Source organism: Anarrhichthys ocellatus, unplaced genomic scaffold (genome assembly GCF_004355925.1).
Source record: "Anarrhichthys ocellatus isolate YVR2014 unplaced genomic scaffold, GSC_Weel_1.0 scaffold18, whole genome shotgun sequence".
Lineage (NCBI taxonomy): Eukaryota > Metazoa > Chordata > Actinopteri > Perciformes > Anarhichadidae > Anarrhichthys > Anarrhichthys ocellatus.
The window spans coordinates 6,086,976-6,108,467 of record NW_022280048.1 but is presented as its reverse complement, the minus strand read 5'-3'; the positions used below and the strand labels follow the sequence as shown (position 1 = coordinate 6,108,467).

General features: G+C 44.1%; 1 protein-coding gene across 2 annotated transcripts in view; it reads right to left on the bottom strand.

Annotated features, from left to right (window-relative positions):
* Positions 1-12,835, bottom strand: part of spns2 (SPNS lysolipid transporter 2, sphingosine-1-phosphate) — a 60,815-nt gene extending 47,980 nt beyond the window's left edge. Inside the window, exon 1 of one of the 2 annotated variants that reach the window (XM_031856897.1) lies at positions 12,223-12,835. In XM_031856897.1, the coding sequence (XP_031712757.1) occupies positions 12,223-12,454 (232 nt within the window). In that variant the 5' untranslated portion in view covers positions 12,455-12,835. The remainder of the gene's footprint in view (positions 1-12,222) is intronic. The other variant, XM_031856898.1, reaches the window with a different exon arrangement.
* Positions 12,836-21,492: the final 8,657 nt, after the last annotated feature.

The window sequence follows — 21,492 nt, the reverse complement described above, 5'->3', positions numbered from 1 at the left end:
ATATATGTGTATGTGTGCTCCCCTTTCCCCTGGTTTCACTGTGTGTGTGTGTCGGAGTGAGAGGGAGCCAATGGATGGAAGTCATTCATTCTGGCTAGAGTGTGACGGGCAGCGGTGAACCGCTCTGCTGATGTGGCCAGATCCTTCCCCTCCATTCCTGCTAAGGGGTGATTCCTTTTCATGTGTCAACCCCATCAGTATAAATAGTCTGGGAGAGGAAGAAGGGGGAGGGGGGCATAATGAGGGAGGAGAAAGTGTATCTTTTCTGGTCCGTCACGTGACCAATTTTGGGATTTGAGCGCTTGAAAGACAGCGGCAGTAACAGCGCGGGGAAAGAGAGAGAGAGCGACAGAGTGCAGAGGCAGGCCGCGCTGCACAGCGTCTCAGAGGAGAAAGCTGACCACAAATATGCCCGACTGTGGCCGGCGGGCTCCTGACCGACTGCTCTCCTCCCTTGCCATGTGGTCCGCAGTGGGCGGGGGTGCGCTTTTTTCCATTCCACTTCCTCTGCCTGCCACACAGAAAGGAAACGTGCTGCAAATGTCTGGGAAACAGTGTAGAGCTGAGCCTGCACAAGAGGGTTTTCAGAGCTCGTACAAGAGAATACAAATCTGCAAGAGATGGGAAGTGTGTGAGTGCACGCTGGATAGTCCTGCTTCTCTGTTGGTAGCTAGTCGAACGTGCATGTAAGACCTCACATAGTCATTCTGTTGACAAGCTTAGAGGCTACTGTTTTGAAGCCGGAATTGAATATATTCAATATGAGAGTTTATTTACCAGTAACAGTGCTATGGAGCAATGTTTTTACTAACGAGTCCCTGTTTTATTTGTGCTCACGCAGAAGGATGCACACTTTGCACATGTTTTATGAGGAAGAAACTGTTGTCAACATGCTTGTTAGACCTCAAGGATGCACAATGTGTTTTGTTGAGAAGCACTGAACGTAAAATATTTTCTGTTTGTTTACAAGAAAACTCCAAAGGGCCCCTTTAAATGCAGCTTGACACCATGAATGCAGAATGGACAGTGAATGTTATACCTGATATTTTTGTTTTTGTTGCACATTCTTTCAGTTTAGTTGTATCATTATGGTACTCAGAACCCGTGGACGTGTTTCTCACAATGTGCTTCCTGGATCATATTTCATCGTCTTCACCTTTTAGCAACACGCCCACACAAATGCAAATCCTATTTCTGGCAATTTTCCATCATGCCAACATTAGAATTGATTGTCAAACCCACAAATCACCACCATTCAAACACAATAAAGAAGTAGGTCCACAAATAGAAATCGTATGTTATACCGGTTTCAGTTCGCGTTTCTTTTTCTTATGTCTCTGATGTGTGGATGTCAAATTAAGCTAGTGTAAGTGCTTAAAGATGACATTTTACTAAATACCAATACACCAAGATGAACACATTCGAATCGGAAGTCCTGCCAGTGTGTGAGGATGAATATGCTGTGATTTCAGTGATAAATCCACTATGACATTTGAGACAGCTTTCACTCTAATCTTCTAAATTTGTGACAGCCAAACTGGGGCAAAATCAAATTAAAGGCCTGTAGGTGTGCCAGCCTTACCACTTTGATTAATAGGGGGGGTTTCAACCTAATTTTCTTTCACTAATCAAAAGCTTGAATTCCGCTCGAGGGCCACGGTGCATTAGTTCCAGCCAGTACGTGCTAAATATTTAATGGTAGTGGAGAGGATGCATAGTGAAGCATCGAGGGAGCAGACTAAACGTATAGCTCATCAATAATACATCCGGGGCTAGCCCAAGTGTTCGTATACGAGATAATGCTTTAGAAGTATTGGAAGGACATGCAGTGAAGCGAAGCAAAGGTATTTGAGATGAGATGAGACTGTCTGACTGCCAGGGGATCTCCGTGAGCTGCACTCGTTCACACCAGCGTCTCTCAGGAATACTGAACAGCAGTTGAACTCAGCGTTGAATGTGGATACGGAGGAGTGCGTTTTATGTGGAATTTGGAGAAGACGTTAACCAGAGAGAGGCTCAAACAGTCTCCGGGTTGAATTAATGGAGAAGTGATGCCGACATGGTCCCTCTCACAAACCCACAATTTGTGCTGGACCAATTAAAGGAACAGTGTGTAGGATTTAAAGGGATTTATTCTACAGAATCACATTACAATTCATCCCCTGAATGTAGAGATATTTCAATTGTTAATTCAAAACTTTGACCTGCTGGTGGAACTAAATCAAAAGTCAGAGGATCCCCAAAGTGTATATGATTCTACCTCTGAGGAACATGCAGCCAAAATGTCATAGTTGTTGAGCTGTTGGGTTAGGACCAAAATGGTGGACCCACCAACCAATCGACCGACCAACAGGATATATATAGGGTTGTGTCAAGGCAGTTAAAACAGCATTAGACTTCACTGACATCACTGCGTGTGAGTGCCAGTGTTAGAAATGCTGTCAGTAATCCCAGCACTATTTTTACATAACAGTGTGGAAGATTAAAGTCATTATGTAGTGTTTTCTAATAAGATTTTATTTCTCCTCACTCTCTTCTTTTCATTTACTGAGGATGTGGGGAATCCACTATGGGGCACATTGAAACGTCTTGCCGCATAATTATCATAAACTGTATGTCCAGTGTAGACAGGCTTTCTTACATCATCTTACTTAATGCTGCTCATTAAGGCGTCTTTAATCATCCAAAGATTAAGCAGCATGCGGTAAAATGCTGCTGATATGTTAATTTAAATACTGATACTTTACAGATCTTCTTAAAAATAGAATATGTCTAAGCTCTCGGCTTGACACCTGACTCATCTACTTCATCTGACTTCCTCTTGATCCACTCACAGTGTCAGCTGTAAAGCGTAACGATAAGATGTCCACGGGCTGTTGAGCTGACTGTCTAAACAGCAGAGCAGAGGAGAGCGTGCACAGTGACCTCAAGCCGTGATAAAAACAGAAGAAAATTGATGACGATTTGTGTTTTCAGCTCAATTTAGCATCAAACGGCTACAGCGCGACAATCTTCTCTGGATAATCACAGTGCTTAGGCTCCACAAAATGGAGAATTCAGGGGCGATAGGGGCCCAGCTGCTTCTTTATGGCTGATGTGAGTGGCACCTTATCTTTTAAATCGAAGAATTTATTGTTTGTAGTGAGTTTCTATAGAGTTTTTTCATAGAAATGGGTGAGAATGTGTGAAATAACTTTATATATAATATATAAAACTATGGACATAAATTGTAGATTCATAGTACTTTATAGATGTATATAAATATGAATGTCAAACATGTTTTGTTGTCCCATCACAACTACAGCCAGAGAGATCAGACGTATAAAAGCATTTTCATTCTGAGACGCTGTCAAGGTGACCTCTCCTACCGCTGCACGCATACTCAAAAACAATCCCAACAGTGCCACCCTCACACTGTGTCTCCATTTACGGGGAAGGCCACTAATTCCCAACTCAATTTCATCCCGGTTGTGGGGGGGGGCTTCATCTTTCACTGTCTCATGAATTAGATATGCATCTCATTACTTCCTCTGCTATTTCATCAAACACTCTGAGAAACCCAAATATGTCTTTTTGCCCAAACTTATATAAAATGACATCAGAGGCCAGTTTGAATCTTGTGTCTCATTTCTGAACTCATTTTACATGATAAAAAAAGTTCTCAACCACCAATCGAGAGTTTGAATTCTTCTCGGCGTGGGAAAACACACCTTCCTTTCCACCTCTCTTCCTCTCTGACTTCCTGCAAATACCACGTGTGTTTCCTTAAAGAATGGCCCACATACCGACAGCACAGTACAGAGCCTCGGGCCTTATGCACTAATCAGTCATTTAACTATAATAAGAAAAATGCACGTGAAGCTTTGCACTGGCGTGCTGCCCACATGCCTCCGTCAACAACCTGAATGACGACACGGGACACTGGCTGCGGTCTTGACTCCTAAACATCGCTGAACATCGAAAGTCCCTCAATTTCATGCCGCGACGACCACATTCAGCAACAGATTTCGGCTTAAAGTAGAACGCATCATATTCAGTGTTGTAAATACATGCAATCAAAGTTGTTGGAGTATTGAGTTGACAAGCTGCCCGCAGATTTATGCATGAACCAGTAAACATTTATGGTGCTAAAGAATCAAAAGAACGCTGTAATAACCCTCCCTTGGTGCAGTGAGGCGTAATCAACCATTCTGGTGAACAACTGCTCTGCAGAAACAAACACCTAAACTCAACCGGCCATCGCCTCATAAGCAGACCCAAATGGTATCCGACGATTCTTTTTATTGACAGTTTTCTGTGGTGATCCTGAATAATAATAAAAAAATATTTTTTTTGCTTGTAATGTGATAGATAATATTCATTTAAAATTAAAATTCAGCATTTCTATTAGTTTATGTGCGGTCAGAAAATAAACCCAGATACTAAAGTCTGGTTGCTAATGAAGCTGTGCAGCGTAAAATGAGCCTGATTTTAAACGAGAGGCTGGATAAGATAATGCGTTGCTGCCAGCCCAACATTAAGTTTAATACCTGCATATGCACTTATGTGCACTGACGTCTTGGAAACAGAAAACCATTGACACATTCTCATAGGAATTCAGTCCTGTGTGAAACTCTTACAGCAGAAAAACACTAAGGGCTGTGTGTGTGTGTGTGTGTGTGTGTGTGTGTGTGTGTGTCCACCTCTGACCCAGGACATTTAAGTCTCTGACAAAGGTCGGCGCCCTCACTCAACCCCGGCTCTTCCCACAAACGCAGTACGCCAAACACAGTAATGAAAATCCTGCTGCAATCTCATCTAGCTCTGACAACATGACTGATATCCAATGAAATCAAAAAAGAGCTGATGAAACATGCAAGAGAACACACACACACACACACACACACACACACACAAGATATTATCCTGGGTCTGATAGGTGGCTATAAAAGATTACACAAACCCTGTGCTGGGCTCCACTATTGACTCGATCACATGTAAATGGAGGGGGAAGATTACAGTTTTCCTCAACAGGGAAGGCTTTTTCAAATATAGAGCTGCTGTAAATAAGCACTCTAAATATTATCCCAGCAGCTGTGAGAGCTTCCAGGAGCTGAGAGCTAATATCACTGCTAGCTGCTCGTCTGCTGGTTTGTATCTCATGCTGCGAGCAGGTAAATGTTAGATTCCAACTCTCTCAAGAACAACTTGTTAATGTGTCAGAGAAAAATCCAATTTCAGCATGTCTCAGGACATTACGGTTTCATCACTCGTAACAAATTCCAAGCTGCTGTTCTGTTGATCAATATTCACTATAAACAATATCAATATTGTTTCGCAAGCATAAGAAATGGATTGCATTGTCTTCTATTTCCATTTCTTCATCGAATTTATCAGCGGTCTCAGCCACAGCACTGGACTCAGGGGAACATTTGAATATGAGCTTCACAACACAGAAATGTCACTTGTGTTGCATTTCTTTCTTTTATTTGTGTAAATATCTATTTGTGTGTATGTGTGTTTGGGCTGGCTGGAGGAAATGAAAATGTCCAATGTAGTCTGAGCAGTGAAAGGTTCAGTCACCTGATTAATAAAATAGTTTTTGCTTTTGACTGTTCATCCATAGAATAACGCACGATGCAATTATTTTCCATACGGTCCATAATGGATATAGAAACATTCCAAAGACCAACATATTGTAATTTCAACAACACTACGGCTCTGAGACTTCCCTGTTCAAATGTAAGATTATCGTGAGAGACGGAATGCGGGGAGTGAGGAGAGCAAATTTTTTCCCATCACATTTTCTAAACAGGGATAATCTGCTATTTGACAGTGTGTCAAACGCAACAAATTGCTCAACGCATCCCCAATCTCTCCTCCTTCCTTCCTGCGCTCTTGCCGTCTGCCTGAAGAGATGAATTTCAGCTCTTTCTTTAGATAAATAGTCTTCTTGGATAATGGGACAGGAAGGGTGGGACGTCTTTCTTAACATGGGGGGCTAATTGCGACTGGGTGATTTGGATAGTGCTGGATGGAGAGTGGGAGAATCCCTCTGCTTCTGCTCGTGACTCATCTCGCTGTCACTCCGACAAACTGGACTGAAGTTGGCAGATACTGTGCTTATCTCAGGGCTGTAATCCTTAAGCAAACTTGTAGGTGGAGGCACAACACAACACCAAAGAAAACACCAGCGCCCTGTCCTTATGTCCACACGCTCTCCTCTAATGACAAAGGGGAGGTCAGTGATTATCAGTCTGCCACTCAACTCGTCAAGCTTCTGGATGTTAAAAGATAAGAACCAGCTAAGAAGTTAAATGACAAGAAAAAGGCAGCGTTTGTTGAAAGAGCCACTCGGAGTCTGGCCTGATGTTGGATTTTCTTTATAACATGAGGTGTGGCTTTGTTCTAAATGGATGTGGGGCAGAGGTTTTCAAAGTCTGACACAAGGAATGGAGACAACTGCCAATTGGCGGAGTTATGACTCAGAGAAGGAGAACACTGCTCAATTTCAAATGATTGGCCAGTCTGCGTTCGAGGGGCGGGACTTAGCGAAGGGTCAATCGCCGTCCACGTCGCCTCACAAACTATTCTCGTCGAAGTATTCCAATAACCCCTCAAATCAAACCTTGTGTCTTTAGCGTGGACAGCACAGAGTAAAAATACCCTCTCCAGAATGCAGCACATGTAATGGCCTCATAGCTGTGATGAGTGATGTCGGATGCAGGGTTGGGGCGATGCCAAAATAACAGCTGTACAGAAGGGGAAGAGTCACAGCAAAGTGACCATCAGCTGAGCCACGAAGTGGTGCGAAAGTACGTCTACTTGAGGGTAGAATCCGGAGTAGCCACATGAAAGGGTCTGCACTGTCTGGCAGAGGAAGAAACTCCCGTCTAATTCCACCGGTTACTATTACAGACGTCGGCTAAATCGGAGCCTAAAGAACACACAGACTGTTTTCTCACAGCAGCGGGAACGGCACGCCAGGATATAGACGTAAAGAGATTAGTGGGATATCTGTGGGAAACCAGTCTGGAAAAGTCCACTTGGTAGGATATCATGTAATTGTTCCATTTAACATCTGTTGAATATAGCGTCAATATTTTGCTGTCAACAGTGATATAAAAGATGTCGAAACATAACGCATTAAAGATGTCTTTCACAGAGACGTTTCATACTGTACGGGACCTCTAGTCTAATTCCAAACGGCTCCACATCAAATGGAAAAAGCACGGGAAGAAAGACGCAGCAGCCCTATAAAGTGGATTATGAGAGGCCCTTCCATCTTTTTAATGCCTCTGCTGTTGTTTGGGGACATTTTTAATGTGAACGCTATAAAGCGAGAGAGGTTGAAATGGGGAGAAGAGTGAAGGGTGAATCAACCAACAGCTAAACCCCAAAGCAACTGGAGCATGGCCCACACAGCCTTTTACACAGTTCAGTAGTGAGGAGACACTTCCTGTATTTCTCATCCTGACATATTCTGCTGCGGGGACGTCTACTAGCAAACGTTGTTTTTCTACTTTTGTTTTTGCGTAAAAGTTGCTTTTTTCCCAAATGTGCCCGACGGACACCAACGCTGTCTTCACTTCTCTTCTTCTCTGTCCTCTGTGGAACTGAAAGTGGTGCCCTTTTCTTTAACTTTGTGCACTTCCACCCCAGAAAGTGATCTTAAAGTTGTGACAACAGAAAGCAAAAACATGTAAGAGACGGAAAATAAGCACAGCATTTCCCCTTTATAAGAAGACGCAGAGGAATGGCTTATGTGGATGGTGATCATGAGGAACCCCAAAGGAAGTGGACAAAGCTATCAGGAATTAATCTGCATAGCCTGTCAGACTGCATAGATCGCTACATCTTTCTTGCAGAGCGCCAGAGCTGGCTTTAAGAGGATTATTACCACACGGTCATCTGTGTCCTAATGCAAGATGCCAAAAGTTCACATGCAAGGGTCCTTCACTTGTCCAATAGGACGTGACCCTGTTTTTTTTTTACTGGTATTCCCAGAATGACAGCTTGACTGAGACAACGCTAATCTACAGCTCCCCAAAATTTCTGTTCACCCCAGATTAGGCTGCAGTCGGTATGCCCCCCAAACTGCCCCATTGCTGGCTGAGAAGGGGGCATCTCCGGGTGCACGCAGGGGGGTGGCTGGAGTTGACACACATCGGGGTTTACTTACTTACCAAGAAGCAAATAACGTTAAGTGCTGAGTGTCTGCCTCCCATATCCTCATATTCTCTGAAGAAACGCTTAATCCCCTCTTTATGATAAGCTGTCCAGGAGCTTGGACTGTCTGATGTGGGTCTGCGCAGAGACCAACACAGGGATTTAAGGTTCCAAAGCCACCTCAAATTAAATTAAACGTGGTGGCCTTCTAAATCTCAGAGCTCCTATATGCACTCTAAAAAGCAAATGGTATATGAATAAAAGTGGCTGCAGCTTCCAAAGGCCAGACACAAGTGACCCAACCGGAGCATCGTAACTCATCCAGCTCCGCTCCAATCTGGTACGGTCCAATCTCAACCTCATTTCCCTGCACACTGCTATTCTGAAATGCAGTAAGGGCACCATCGGCCTTATTGGGACACCCTCAAATATCTCAGACGCTCCTCATTTCTGCTGTGTCTGCTTCACAGACGGTCGTAAAAACAAGCACAGGCTTCTGAAGGAGCATTCCCGGTCAGGCTGAACAGCTGAGCCCTGAAGTCAGCTCACTGCATGTAGCTGACTTGACTTTCTTTACACATGGATTTGGACCATGAGTGTGTCTGAAACAGATCCCTTTCTCTTTGCCAATTCCACAACATATAAATATGGACTGCCTGCAGCCCTCTGATGATCCAGAGTTGAACATGAATTGAATTATGAATTAAATGCCTTTTAAAAGAGGTAGAAGGAGCCGTTTAAGGGATGGTGAAGTGGAAATGTATTAATTTGCTTACATTACACTACATCTCATTTACTAAAGGTGACTCCCTGTTGTGAATTTGAAGGATGACACAATCGATATTAAATTTGTTTTTCACTCATTCTACTGAGATCTAAAACATCTCCAATATGCAGCTCAAGCCTCAAACAGTTAGCCGTTCCTCCTCACACACTGGTGGCATTAAATATTCAAGTCTTGTAAAAGACATATTGGCTGAGCGTCTATAAAATCCAGAGCTAAACAATCTCATAAAAATGAAACAGTCGTTGCGACTTCTCTCTTCTTTTGTGGTTCTCACCATCATCTTGGAGAAGTCAAACGTTGAAATCATAAACTTAAGTTTGTATGTGGAGGGTTTTTTGTTTTTTATGAACGTGTGTGTGGCTTCACCTCTGACACTGGGGATCAACAGAAAGATCCAAGTCTTTGATGCTGCCGCTGGGCGTTGGTTGGTGCAATTTTCCCATCATTGTTGTGGAGCAGAATAGCCCCGGTGTCTAGAATGGTCACCCTCTGTCTCTGTGACAATGCTTTAGTGATCCACACACACTACAGTAATGGCTGTTGGTACAAAGACCTTTTGACGTGGGGGGGGGGGGGGGGGGGGGGGGGGGGGGGGGGGGGGGGGGGGACAGCATCGCTCGTGCTCAGTCTGCATTCTGTGTCCACTTCCCTCTGACTGCCTGCCACTGCAGCAGCCGGCCCCTCCCCTAACTACTCCCCTCTCTCATTCAGCCCCTCTTGAAATGGTGGGGAGAGTCTTTTCTACTGTGTGTGTGTGTGTGTGTGCTTTCTGTGTGCGTGCACTCATGCTAGCTTAATTGACATTAAGATCTATGAGTTTTGGGTACCTGCTGCTGTAGAAAGAGAACAAGGAAGCTGGAGAAGCGGAAAAGCAGAGGGATTAGAAAGGAGACGAGGAGACAGAGAGCTAACGAGAGATCGGCTGCGAGGTGGTGGAAATGGAAAGCAGACAAATTGATACTTAATTCCACTTAAAACGATGCAATAAACTCATCTTAAATGACATCAGGAAAAGACAAGATTTAAGATTAATGTCCCATTTTTACAATCAGCAGAATCTCTAACATAGCTCACAAAGCAGGAGAGGAGAGAACAGCTTGGAGAGAGAAGACAGGCAGAATGGCAGATCAGCTCATGCTCTATGTATTAGTTGTTGGATGCACATGGTTGCTGGTCCTCTTTCCGCGAGGGGTCAGCCGCATATGCCGGCAATGCATAATGCAAAACGGCCCGGCAGCGTGCAGGTGGCAGGGACTGGAAGGGATAGGGACCCCTCTGCACCGCATGCACTGAGCACAGCATCTCCCCACGAGGGTTAGCCCGGGCTGCTGCAACCACCCTCCCCAACAGCCATCATCCTGCCCTCCCTTCCTCCTCCCTGTTTCCACTTTTCTCCTCATCTCCCTTCAGTTTCCCCGTCCTCCTGCCAAGTTAACGGCTTCGCGGGGGGGATTTTCTGCCGTGCAACTCGTGAGGTATAAAGGGCAGAGACGAATAGTGGCGGGATCACGATGGAGAGGACGGAGGAGAATAGAGGGTTTTGTGCGAGCCCCTTAATGAGGGGTTTTCCTCTGATCAAAGCACGAGGAGGGGCAAGGAGACAGGAGTACAAATTGCTAAACCATAGAGGGAGCCTGATGCATCCGAGACTGAGGATGGGGACGTGGCTTCTCGAGCTATCTGCTGTGACCGAGTGGTGCTTGAAGATTGCTGAGATTAGATATGCCCCCCCCCCCCCTCATCAACACATTCTTGGCTGTAGGTCGAGCAGCTAAACCCTCCCCGCCGTAACGATCGCTCAGGTGCCCAAGGGTGTGTAGCGTGACTCTTTACAGACCGGACCTGAAGCCCTCAGGATGATGAGCCGCAGGCATGTGGCTACTTAGAGTGTACACATTGTTCTGTTTGGATTAGCCACTCCTTCTTTCTGCCAGGGGCTGCAGAGCGAAATTCCACCATTAATTCCCCCCTGATTTATCAAATTCAGAAATCTTGATGCCAGATATGCTTTGCTATAGATAATGGGTGAAGAGGTAAAAAAATAAATAAAAAAATGAATTTCAAGTAGACTTCTGTTGTGTGACTATGTCATGTATAAAATAATGAATAGAAACGTGCACTTTAGCCAGGAAGGGATCTCTTTGTAGAGAAGAGTCTACTCTCGCCCAACACGCTTCCCTCCATTCTCCATGCTGCAGCATTATTGTTAACCCATTCAGTGCCACAGTCCGATGTCCAAGGCTTGATATAGGCTACAACCAAATATTGGTAAAACTGAGATGAGGATAAAATGTTAACCTGGATTTATGTGACACATTTTAATGCGCGCAGAGTCGTTGGTTATAACAATAAGTTGCATAGTTCATTGCTTTGCGAGGAATCCATAATAATCAACTAAAATCAAATACATTTCTGGTGTGAGTCTACAAACTGGACTATTTTAGTAATGTGATTCTGCCTTTTTCTTGCAATATTTTAACAGAAAAAACATTTTGCCCTGCAAAAACTCTACATCATCTGACTGAGCTCTGCTCTTGACTTTAAAACATATATAATTGGTCATCTTAGTAACAAATCAATTAATCGATCAAGTCCATATTTTGGCTCATACAAATGACCTTTTCACATTTTACCAACCTCTAAGACACAAAGCTTGATTTCCATCCGCACACGGTGTTCAGTTTTAATAAATCATGTCGTGGACCTCAGCTATAGTGAGGAAATGCGGACACTTGAGTGGGAAGACCACATGGCCTCATCACAGCGAACTGCCGCACAAAACACGCGCTATTAGATGATGGACGAAAGGAACTAATGACCGTCTCTCTCTCTCTCTCTCTCGTCTGACAGATGAGTACACACACACACACACACACAAACACAATGCGAAAGCATGCAGTCAGGTCCGTGGATGGAGAGATGATCGCCTTAATTGATCGATCTGCAATAATTCCAGCAGCCCCGTGTACACACATTACTGTCCTGCATTTTCTCGAGATGATATCGCAGAGATGCGTTTCATTTAACCACAGCACGCACAGTCTACCACCATTGAATCATTAACAGCGTTGTGGTTTTAGCAGTCAGTGCGCTGCGCTCCGCCAAAGCCCCATTGTTCCGCTGAGGTGTGCTGGCTGCTCTACCAGACTGGAGCGCCTCACAGGCAATTAGCGCATGTACAATCACCCCAGCGGATACTTGAGAGCTGCTCTGCGGTGTTTGCTGGAACCCCTCAGATAAAAAAACAAAACAAAGCTCTAACAGAAAGGGAGAAGTCAGTCACTTACCGGCTACAGTGTATCTATCCATGTAATTGAGGACGTTCCCAAAACTGAGGATCCCGGCCGCGGCGGCCGGTGAGTGGCATCTGAGCAGCGCGGCGCGGAATTTCTGCCCCGGTTTGCACGGGTGAAGGTCCGGGTTGGATTTCAGCGCGGGACTCATGCTGCCCGACAGCGTGTGCACCTCGTCTGAACTGCTGCAGCCTTCAATCTCGCATCCATCGCTCTCCACACACATTTTCTGGCACGAATGATCCAGCGCAGAAGAGAGGGAGAGAGAGAGAGTAAGAGAACGGAGAGGAGACTAGTTGAAGAAGGACCAAGCGCAGCGATGGTCTGTGATTTCTGTTGGAATTATTCTCAGTGGAGTTGTTGTCTTAAGTGTTGAAACGCAGGAGTCGCTCTTCTCGGGATCATATTTGTCTAGCAGTGTGCGGTGACGGACGGGCTGTGCGCTCCTTAGGATTCTTTTTCTTTTTTTTCTGAGGAGAGTAGCCTACATAGCGCTGTAGTATAGGGGGTGTGACCCGGCTTGACAAACTCCGCCCCCTCCCGAAGCCCCGCAGCGAATGATGGAGCCGCACCTGATACTGTGGTGCAGATGCCGGGGAATTGCAACCGGAGAGTAGTGCGGTTGGAAAAACCTTTCAGTTATTTAAGGCAGCGGACGGTGGTGTGAAACGGGTGGGTGGGTGTGACTTCATTTGTCTATATATTTATTTTATTTATTTATTTGATATGCATCTTTCACATTTATTAGGGAGCAATATGGCTGCTGACTGAGTGCAAATTACAGAATAATTATAGGCGCTTCTGATAGAAGTCACAAAGGTATGTTTCACAGACACATTTAAAGATAAAAGGTAGCTCCCTCTTGGTCTGCTCATATTTTTAGTAAAAGGTGTCAAATAGATCAGGATTTATTTGTGTATTTTTGTATATATTTTGTTCTCTACCTCCAAAAGAATTTGTATTTAGTTTAGGTCCCCATAGCTTGTCACATCCACGTCTGTTTAGCGGTTTGTGATCAGCATCCGTGGAACTTTTTCATTGAAGAATAAGTAAAGTCAGTTTAATTTATAGAGCAGATTTAAAAACAACAAATGTTGACCAGCGTGCTTTACAGACTGATTGAATTATTCAATCGATGATGACAATCAAATAAAAACACAGACACAATTATAATGATCAATCAGTGAATTTATAAAAGTGTAGAATATAGAATACTCTATAAAATCATAACAACAAAGTGGGAAAAAAATGGAGGAGAAAATCTAATTGTGAGTGACAAACTATAGGCACTCAACAACAGGGATAAAGCAGTCTGAATTTGTAAGAGGCGAGATAAGAAGAAATAAAAGCGTTAATTGTTCTCCACAAATCCTTAACAGACAGGAAGGATTTTGCAAGTGATCTAATCTGGTGCTGACAGCGGAGTTGATTTGTTGATGAAATGTTAAACCAGCATCAAAGACAACAAAGAGATTACTCAGTTTAAATTCAATGGCAGACACCCACGAGTGTTGATTGTGCTGTCAGAGTAGATTAATTGGAGATTAAAGGGTCAGTTTACCCTAAAATCAAAGGCACATGTTTCCCCTCTTACCTGTAGTGCTGTTTATCAGTCTATATTGTTTTGGTGTGAGTGGCCTACTTTTGGAGATATCAGCCATCTCTCCAATATAATAAAGTTACGCGGCACATGGCTTTAGGTGCTCCAATCACTTCTTCTGAACAATTACATAAAAAAGGAAACCTTTTTGTCATTGTTTTTATGTTCACGTCTGACAAATGTTTCACCACTGCAACAGTATTTCTGGTGTCTTATAAGTCCAACTAACTAATTAAATATGTGTATTAAACCTTTTTTATTGTGGGATGAGTTAAAGCAACATCCTTGCGTATTAGGCTGTATTGATTACTGTAGAAAGGAAACAACCAGATTGCTTTTATGAGTTAATAAGAGGTGAACAGGAACTGCTGTTAAGGTGTGTGGAAATTAAATAAAGACAACCCCACATTCTGGGCTTTCCCACCACACACATTCAGCTCTGACAGAAGGGCCATGTGTCATTGAACAGTTACCGGCCACTGAAGCTTTCACGTTATTTCATTGTTGGATGCAACGTGTCATGTGTTCTCTTTGAATGTAGAACCCCAGGAGTAGTACTCCAATGGGGAATCCACTACACAATACACAATCAACATACCAGTAACAACTAGCCTCTCTGAGGTCTAAGCTGTACCTGTGCACTGTATACATGGAATTAAGAATGTGTCCATACTCATGTCGCTCCATTGTTCAATCAAGCAGAAATGAAGCAGAAATTCCACCTATTACTACAAGTCTGGGCAAACAATTTTTCTGTGACTGCGTCTGTCTGAGCCCGAGCTGCTCATCAATCTCAATCTCCTCTGCTGGGTTCTGCACTGCACGTATTTAGAAGATGTTCACACAAAAGACAACAGCGGTAGTCTAAACGGTCCCTGGAGGATGCTGACGTTATTTTTCACTCACCAGCACAAGCAAACCTATTAGAGCAAAGACTTTTCACTCTGACACAAATGTCCCCTCGTCTGCTCTGATTGAGTTTCGCACCAAAACGTTTTCTTGACAAATTATTTGCGGCTGAAATATGAAAACACTTAACATAAAAAAAGTAAATGTTTTGTGTGCGAGCACCGAACTTGGCTGTTTTATAAGTTACATTTACTGGTAAACAACCAGTTCATCACAACAAGCTGTTCGGGGCACAGCGGTGAGACGGAACGAAGCAGTCACGCTGGATGAATCCTGCTATTGGACATGCTCGTCTGAGGCATTCCTGGTGGTTATACAGAACAACTCTAGAGGGGGGTATCATCTGGTTCTGTTAAGGAAAGATGAACACAATGCAACTGGCTCAGTTCTGACAGTTTCTGCTGTTTCTGTACTCATCTGACAGCCAGCAGTGTCCCCAACTTCATTACAGTCTGTGGCAGAGAAGTCATAGAAAGCCTTTGTTCTCCCATACAGTTTGGATATAACTCCCTTTGTTGATTCTACTGGGAGACAGTTTTTAACTAATTACAATGATGGTTTAAATGCCACTGAGGGAGGTGACAATGCTCATTGTGTTGTGCACATGAAATATTGATGGGTCTTCACACCTCAGCGACTCTTCATTGGGAATGAGGAGAATGAGATTTTTTTCTGAATGGCTGGGACAGGTCCAATCTTGCATGCAGTTGAGTGTTTCTGGGCCATCTGTGTTCTGTCAGATAGGAGCCAAACATCTCCAGCTAATTGTTAGACTATTCCATAGTGTATTTTGACTTTGCCAAGACAGGAATCCCAAATCGTCCTCAACTACCATATCGCCGAAAAGACGAGAGCGTATAGGGAATTTTGTAACTGCGAACCAAGACTTACTGGAAGGAGTTTGAACAGAAAAGGTGTAAGTGTTGATTTAGCACGAGTGCGGAGGTCAGTGTGCGAGTGAACGGTGGGCGTGCTGAGGGGGCATTCCTGACAAGTGCAGTTTGATTTCGCTAAAAAGCCAGAGGGGACATCAGCCAAGAGGCTCTTCTTCCAGATGAACTGGGTTGCCTGTTATTGGCCGTGTAAGTTTTACATCGCGTACTTCAACAAAAGCATTCAGCCTAATCACCTGAAAGTGAAATTCGGCCAGTCTTTTCGTCAGTATGTAAATCAGTGAAAGGCTAAACAAAATCTGGAAAGGAGGTAGCAGATGAAGAAGAATCCTGGCATCCGTTTGGGAGACGGCTGGGCTCTTGTCTGGCTCTGCTCTGCAGGCCTTTGGCATTGCAATGGTATCATTTCGCATAAACTGACCTGCATTGTCTTATTTAGACTGAACATTTCTGCCAGCGAAACCCAAAGCCCCCCTCATGGCGTTTGTTTTGCAACAGCAGTTTCAAAGCAATCATCCACTTGTTTCCCAATAACTTTGATGTCTGCAAATCCCCCTTCGGTTTTGAATCTGGAAAGTATGATGCAAACAGTGCAGCCTGGCAGGCTCGGCAGAGAGCGATCAAGCGATACTGACAAGAATATGCTTTTATAGTGCACATATAGTATAGTATAGTACACTGATATCCAGGAAAAGAGGATGCAGGAAAAGAGACGAGGGCCAAACCAACCAGTGGTCTCACGCGGAGGGCTTAGGAGGGAGCCCCAGTAAACAGTTGTTCCTGTCCCCCTCTCTGGAGCCCCCACCTCCCCCTCCTCATTCTTTGGGATGTGTTTGATATGCTGCTCATGTCTGTGGGATCCTGTGTGTTTTTCCATCTTGCAGAATGGCTCGGTGGACCGGGGGACCTATCTCTCGCGTTTTTCTGCTATGTGGCCTGGAGCCACCGAGTCACTGCCCCTGCCTTCCTTCCTGTACCAGCTCAGGGCCGAGCCTCCAGTGCAGGATGGGAGATAACCTGCTAATCGCTGCGCCCAGCGGCTGCAGGACGATAAGACCGACTCCTTTTGCCTTCCAACACGTGGCTGCCAATAAAGTTTAAATGTCCCGAGTGAAACATGTGTCTACCAGCTGTGTGCATATCAGCTGTGCTTCTGGTAAACACGTCTCCACCTCTTTAAGATCACAGAGTTCACAATGAAATAAAATCGTATTTTACGCTGCAATAAACTAGATTGCAGTATATTGTTTTTAACTAGTAAATATGCAGGTTTAATGGAGTGCTGTATCTGATTCTTTTCAGGTCAGTTATGGGTCAAGTCAAGGTTGATGAACTTGTCCATGCAGTTAGATGCGTGTAAAACTCTTTATGTTTTGGGGATTTATCATTATTTTGTGAATGCAGATGACTTCGTGTTCCTCCTTGCGCTTCTGGTCTTCATCAAAATGTTCAGAATGTGTAATTGATAGTGATCGTTTTCATCTGGTTGCTGCTGTCTTTAATGTGTGTAAATATCTATTTTATTCTCTATCTTTTCACTTTTGCCTCTGTGAACTATCGCTCTGGAAATAAATGTAGATTGAAATAAATAAACAAAATTTTGCACAATTAAAGCAATCAAGACATTTTTCAAATACAGTAATCAGTCTGTAATACTCCTATTGTCGTCTCGATCGGCCGCATGTAAATGTGCACATTTCCCCTTCCTGTACCAAGTGTCCCTGAGAACACCATGTACGATAAAGACCCAGAAAGAGAGAATGAACCGGCCTCCATGACGTTTGACCAGACTGAGGAAAAAACAAGCAGCTGTGCATTTGTGTTGTTCAAACATTCTTCTCAATGGAGATGAGATGTTTTAATGGAGAACATTTTTGACATCTGACATCCGTCTCCTTTGCAAGAAAATGTCCTCTTATTTGGAAGCATCTCTTTCACCATATACTTTGGTGTTGTATGTAACTCATCCTCTTAAATCACACTGTATATCCAGTTGTCTGGCCACTTTTCAGTTCAACACACTGACTCACACATTATTAAATATTCTGCAATTGTTCTATTCTTGTGAGAGAAATGAACTCGTTCTATTCCTGTTTGACCCATGTCGCCAATTCATACAATCGGTAGAAATGGCTATGATCACGCAATGAAGCGTCTAACTGGATTCATTTCACACAGGCCAGTGAGTAGAAGGGACTGTGGGAGATCTTACTTATTCTTTCAGCTGATAGCACTATCAGAGCCCCGCTTCAACAGACTGATGCCTTAATATTGCTAGAACACATTTATGTGCCCATCAGGGGACTAAAGGGACATTCAGTAGGACTGTTATCATCAGCACGTGATGTCTGGTGGCAGTGGACCACCCCACTTCCGATCTCGTCACATACATTTGTTTTTGGAGCCGGAGCCGTCTGGGTCAGTCTGTAGGTGTGGGCTCTACCATTCCGACCCCTCTCTCGTCCACTGTGACCTCCTGACCGCTTGACTGTCTGTGCCTGACAGGAGCCCACTGTAGCTCCTGCACGCCCCCCCCCCCCGCCATGCACTGCCACACTCGAGCAACAGAGTGTCTGGAGGCAGAGCAGCTGAGTATTTGAATAGATCTGGGCTGATGTCTCCGCACCTCGGAAGTCTGATCTGGGGGCCGCACTGTGCAGTGCAGTGGCAGCAGGGGGGCAGAGAGGCAGCAGTGACTAAATATTGTGTTCAGGGGCAGGGACGGCGTCTTTTATCTGCTCATTTAATTATTTAGTGGACAGCTCCATCCAAGCTGGACTCCCTGCTCGTGGGTCATCAGTCTCAGTTGGTCTGTCTGGGAGGTAAAACCAGCGTTGACTCTACTGTCTGCCTTAATAAACCCTCGGCCTCTAGCTCAGGCTCCTGCTCCAAGGTGACATGCTTAAAATGAGTAGAGTGTATCTCTGCAACTACTATTTGAATAATCTCTGCCCAACAAAACTGTTCACTTTTAGAGAGAATATCTCCATGTAATAATGCAGTTGCAACCCAAAATCTCTCGCAAACATCAGAACATCTGGACATCACCTGTCCCACATACTGATGCTAATAAAGTGAAGCAGAGCAAAGTTGGAGTTTCAGTAAAGGCATGACGAGATGGAATCTTAAAATTTGCCCATTTGGGTCCCATCTGTGCCTTTTGAAATTTTCTCAGGTAACTGCAAAACTCATTTAATGTCATTAACACGTCACTATAGGTATTCATTCTATCTAAATGAGACTGTTTTTGGCTTTGAAAAATCAATCAAACCTCTATACATGCTCCCATTCAAAGAAAACCATAACCCATTGGTCATGTTTGTATTGAAGGTTAATGTCTTTAGGAAGAGTGTAGTACCATGATTAATCCACCAGTTGGATTCCGATTTTCTTATTTATTTAGCAAAGCAAACAAAAAGAACAAAGAAAACTCCTGTCCTGCTGTCTCTCCTGTGCTGCTAAAAACTATAAGCCCACCCCGGTACATGCTGGTCCTATCTCCGAGCCGCAGCGGGCTCCTGCCGCTGCCGCCTCCGTGCCGCAGCGGGCTCCAGCTCCAGCCGCTGCCAACTCCGAGCCGCAGCGGGCTCCTGCTGCTGCCGCCGTCGAGCCGCAGCGACCTCCAGTTCCGGCCATGCTTTTCTGAGACATGAACTTGATGAAACATGGCTTGGATGTCGGCCATTACTGCACTGTAAGATCAGGTCCCTGCAAGAGCTGGCAGTTCAGTGATGTTTCTTTAAAAGGTGCTCCACAATCAAAAACAACTCTCAGTTTGCCTTTTCTGGGATGATAGACTCCATGATGAGGGATATACCACACCTTTCCGAGTTTGAGTTGATCAGCAGGTACCATCTCAGTATATCCTTGAGTTATCATGTTGTTTAGAAACGCGGTGTATTCCTCCTTAAATGGAACATTCTTGACAAATTTTCTTTTCAGGCTTCGGAGGCACTGTTCTGCAACACAGCGATTGTTAGGCAAGACAGAATTTCCCTGTCTGAAAGGTAAGTCAATACAGTACTGGTCTCCAGTTAATACTGTCGTGTTGCTCATAACATTCATGAACTTGATGTCTTCTCTGGACATTTCTGCTCCTCTGATGATCTCTCATTAAAGTCATGGTTATACTGTTTGACCAGCATTCCTTGCAGATGTTCCACAGAGATTCGGTTGGCTGTTACAGCAGGGCAGCCACTCTTACTCCTACTGCTTCCGCCGCGAAGTGGACCATTAATGACCCAACCAACTCTGGTTCTTACCGCATAAGGTCCTTCATCCTGGCTGTTTATCAGCTCCCAAGGCTCCATCACTTTTGGAGAGTCCTTTCCAATTAGTAGCTCAACACCTGCATCAATGTCGTGGAGCTTAACATCCTTGAGATAAGACCATTGATCAAGACGTTGAGTGTAGAAACAGGCATGCTCTTTTCAGTTAAAACATCAGGTAACTCAATAAAATCATTTGTGCTCATACCAGACACTTCAAGACCTGACAGAATATGTGCATTTACAATCTTGCCAAGTTCTCTGTACAGAATCTGCCGGAACTCCCTGGATCCAAGAAGGCATATGTCTGCACTGTTTTGTCACCCCTCTGGCTTTTGACTTTGGAGGGCTCACAGTGGATCTGAGGCAATTCTGACTTGTTTTTCATTGAAGGCAACAAGATCCCTAAACAGTGCTCTCCGGTCACTTCGCTCTTGCAGATCACAAGCAACATTTCTCCACCATTCCCTTAATTCATAAGGACGTTTCAAGATGATGCTCCTCATATTAGATGGTAGGTCCATCTAATAAGCAGTTGTCCCGCTGACGCTGAATCCAAAAGAGTGATGAATGAAACAATCCTTTTTGATCATTCATCCGAAATCCAAAACGATCCAACCAGTCCAATTATGAGGGATCGGTCCTTTGAGTCCAAGGGCAAAGTTTTTACTTTATGTACTGGCCATTTGTCGACTAAATCAAAGTAAAACAAACAATAATCAAAGGCCACTGATGCACCGTGGTCGGTATTTTACGCAGGCAGAAGAGAGTAGATTGTCCATGCAGGATTCCGATTTTCTTATTTATTTAGTAAAGCAAACAAAACAAGCAAACAAACAAAAAGAACAAAGAAAACTCCTGTCGTGCTGCTAAAAACTATAAGCCCACCCCGGTGCATGCTGGTCCTATCCATCTACTCATATATATAGCCACAGGTGCCCACAGTAATTACCCAAACAACAAAAAATAATATAACTAAACAAATGACTATTAAAGAGAAAAAGCAATCTTAATATATCAAACATCTAGAATAATAAAACAATACTACTTATTAATTAAATAACAAAATACTAATATCAAATAAATAGCTCCAACATTGTTGGTATGCAGGATGAATATGTTGCTGCATGTTTACTATGTCCTTATCTGGTGTTTGCTGCATGTGTGCAGCTGCCCTAACGGGGCCGCTCGGGTTCAACATTAATATCATCATGTTGTTCTCCCTTGTTTGAGTCATTTTCCTCCAATTGCATTCTTTACGCAACTTAAAAACGGTATATCAAGCTCTGCTTATTTGGAGAAATTTGAGTTGCTTATGTGACTGAGGTTGACTTGCAGTGAGACCAGATCTGTGTGGTGCTGTGGCTCATATTTATAGATGGGTCTTTGTAATTACCCCATAGCTGTGACTGTGTCTGTGAATCAGCTCTCTCCAGCCCAGTGGCCAGCGGGCCCCTGAAACAGGAATGCTAAATACATAGGACCAGAATGTGCGTATGCCATTATGGGGCAAACCACATATTTGGTTGCATTTCCGTTGCAGTCCACTTTTGTACTCTCTGCTCCAGACAAAGTAATTTGCATGACAATGAGG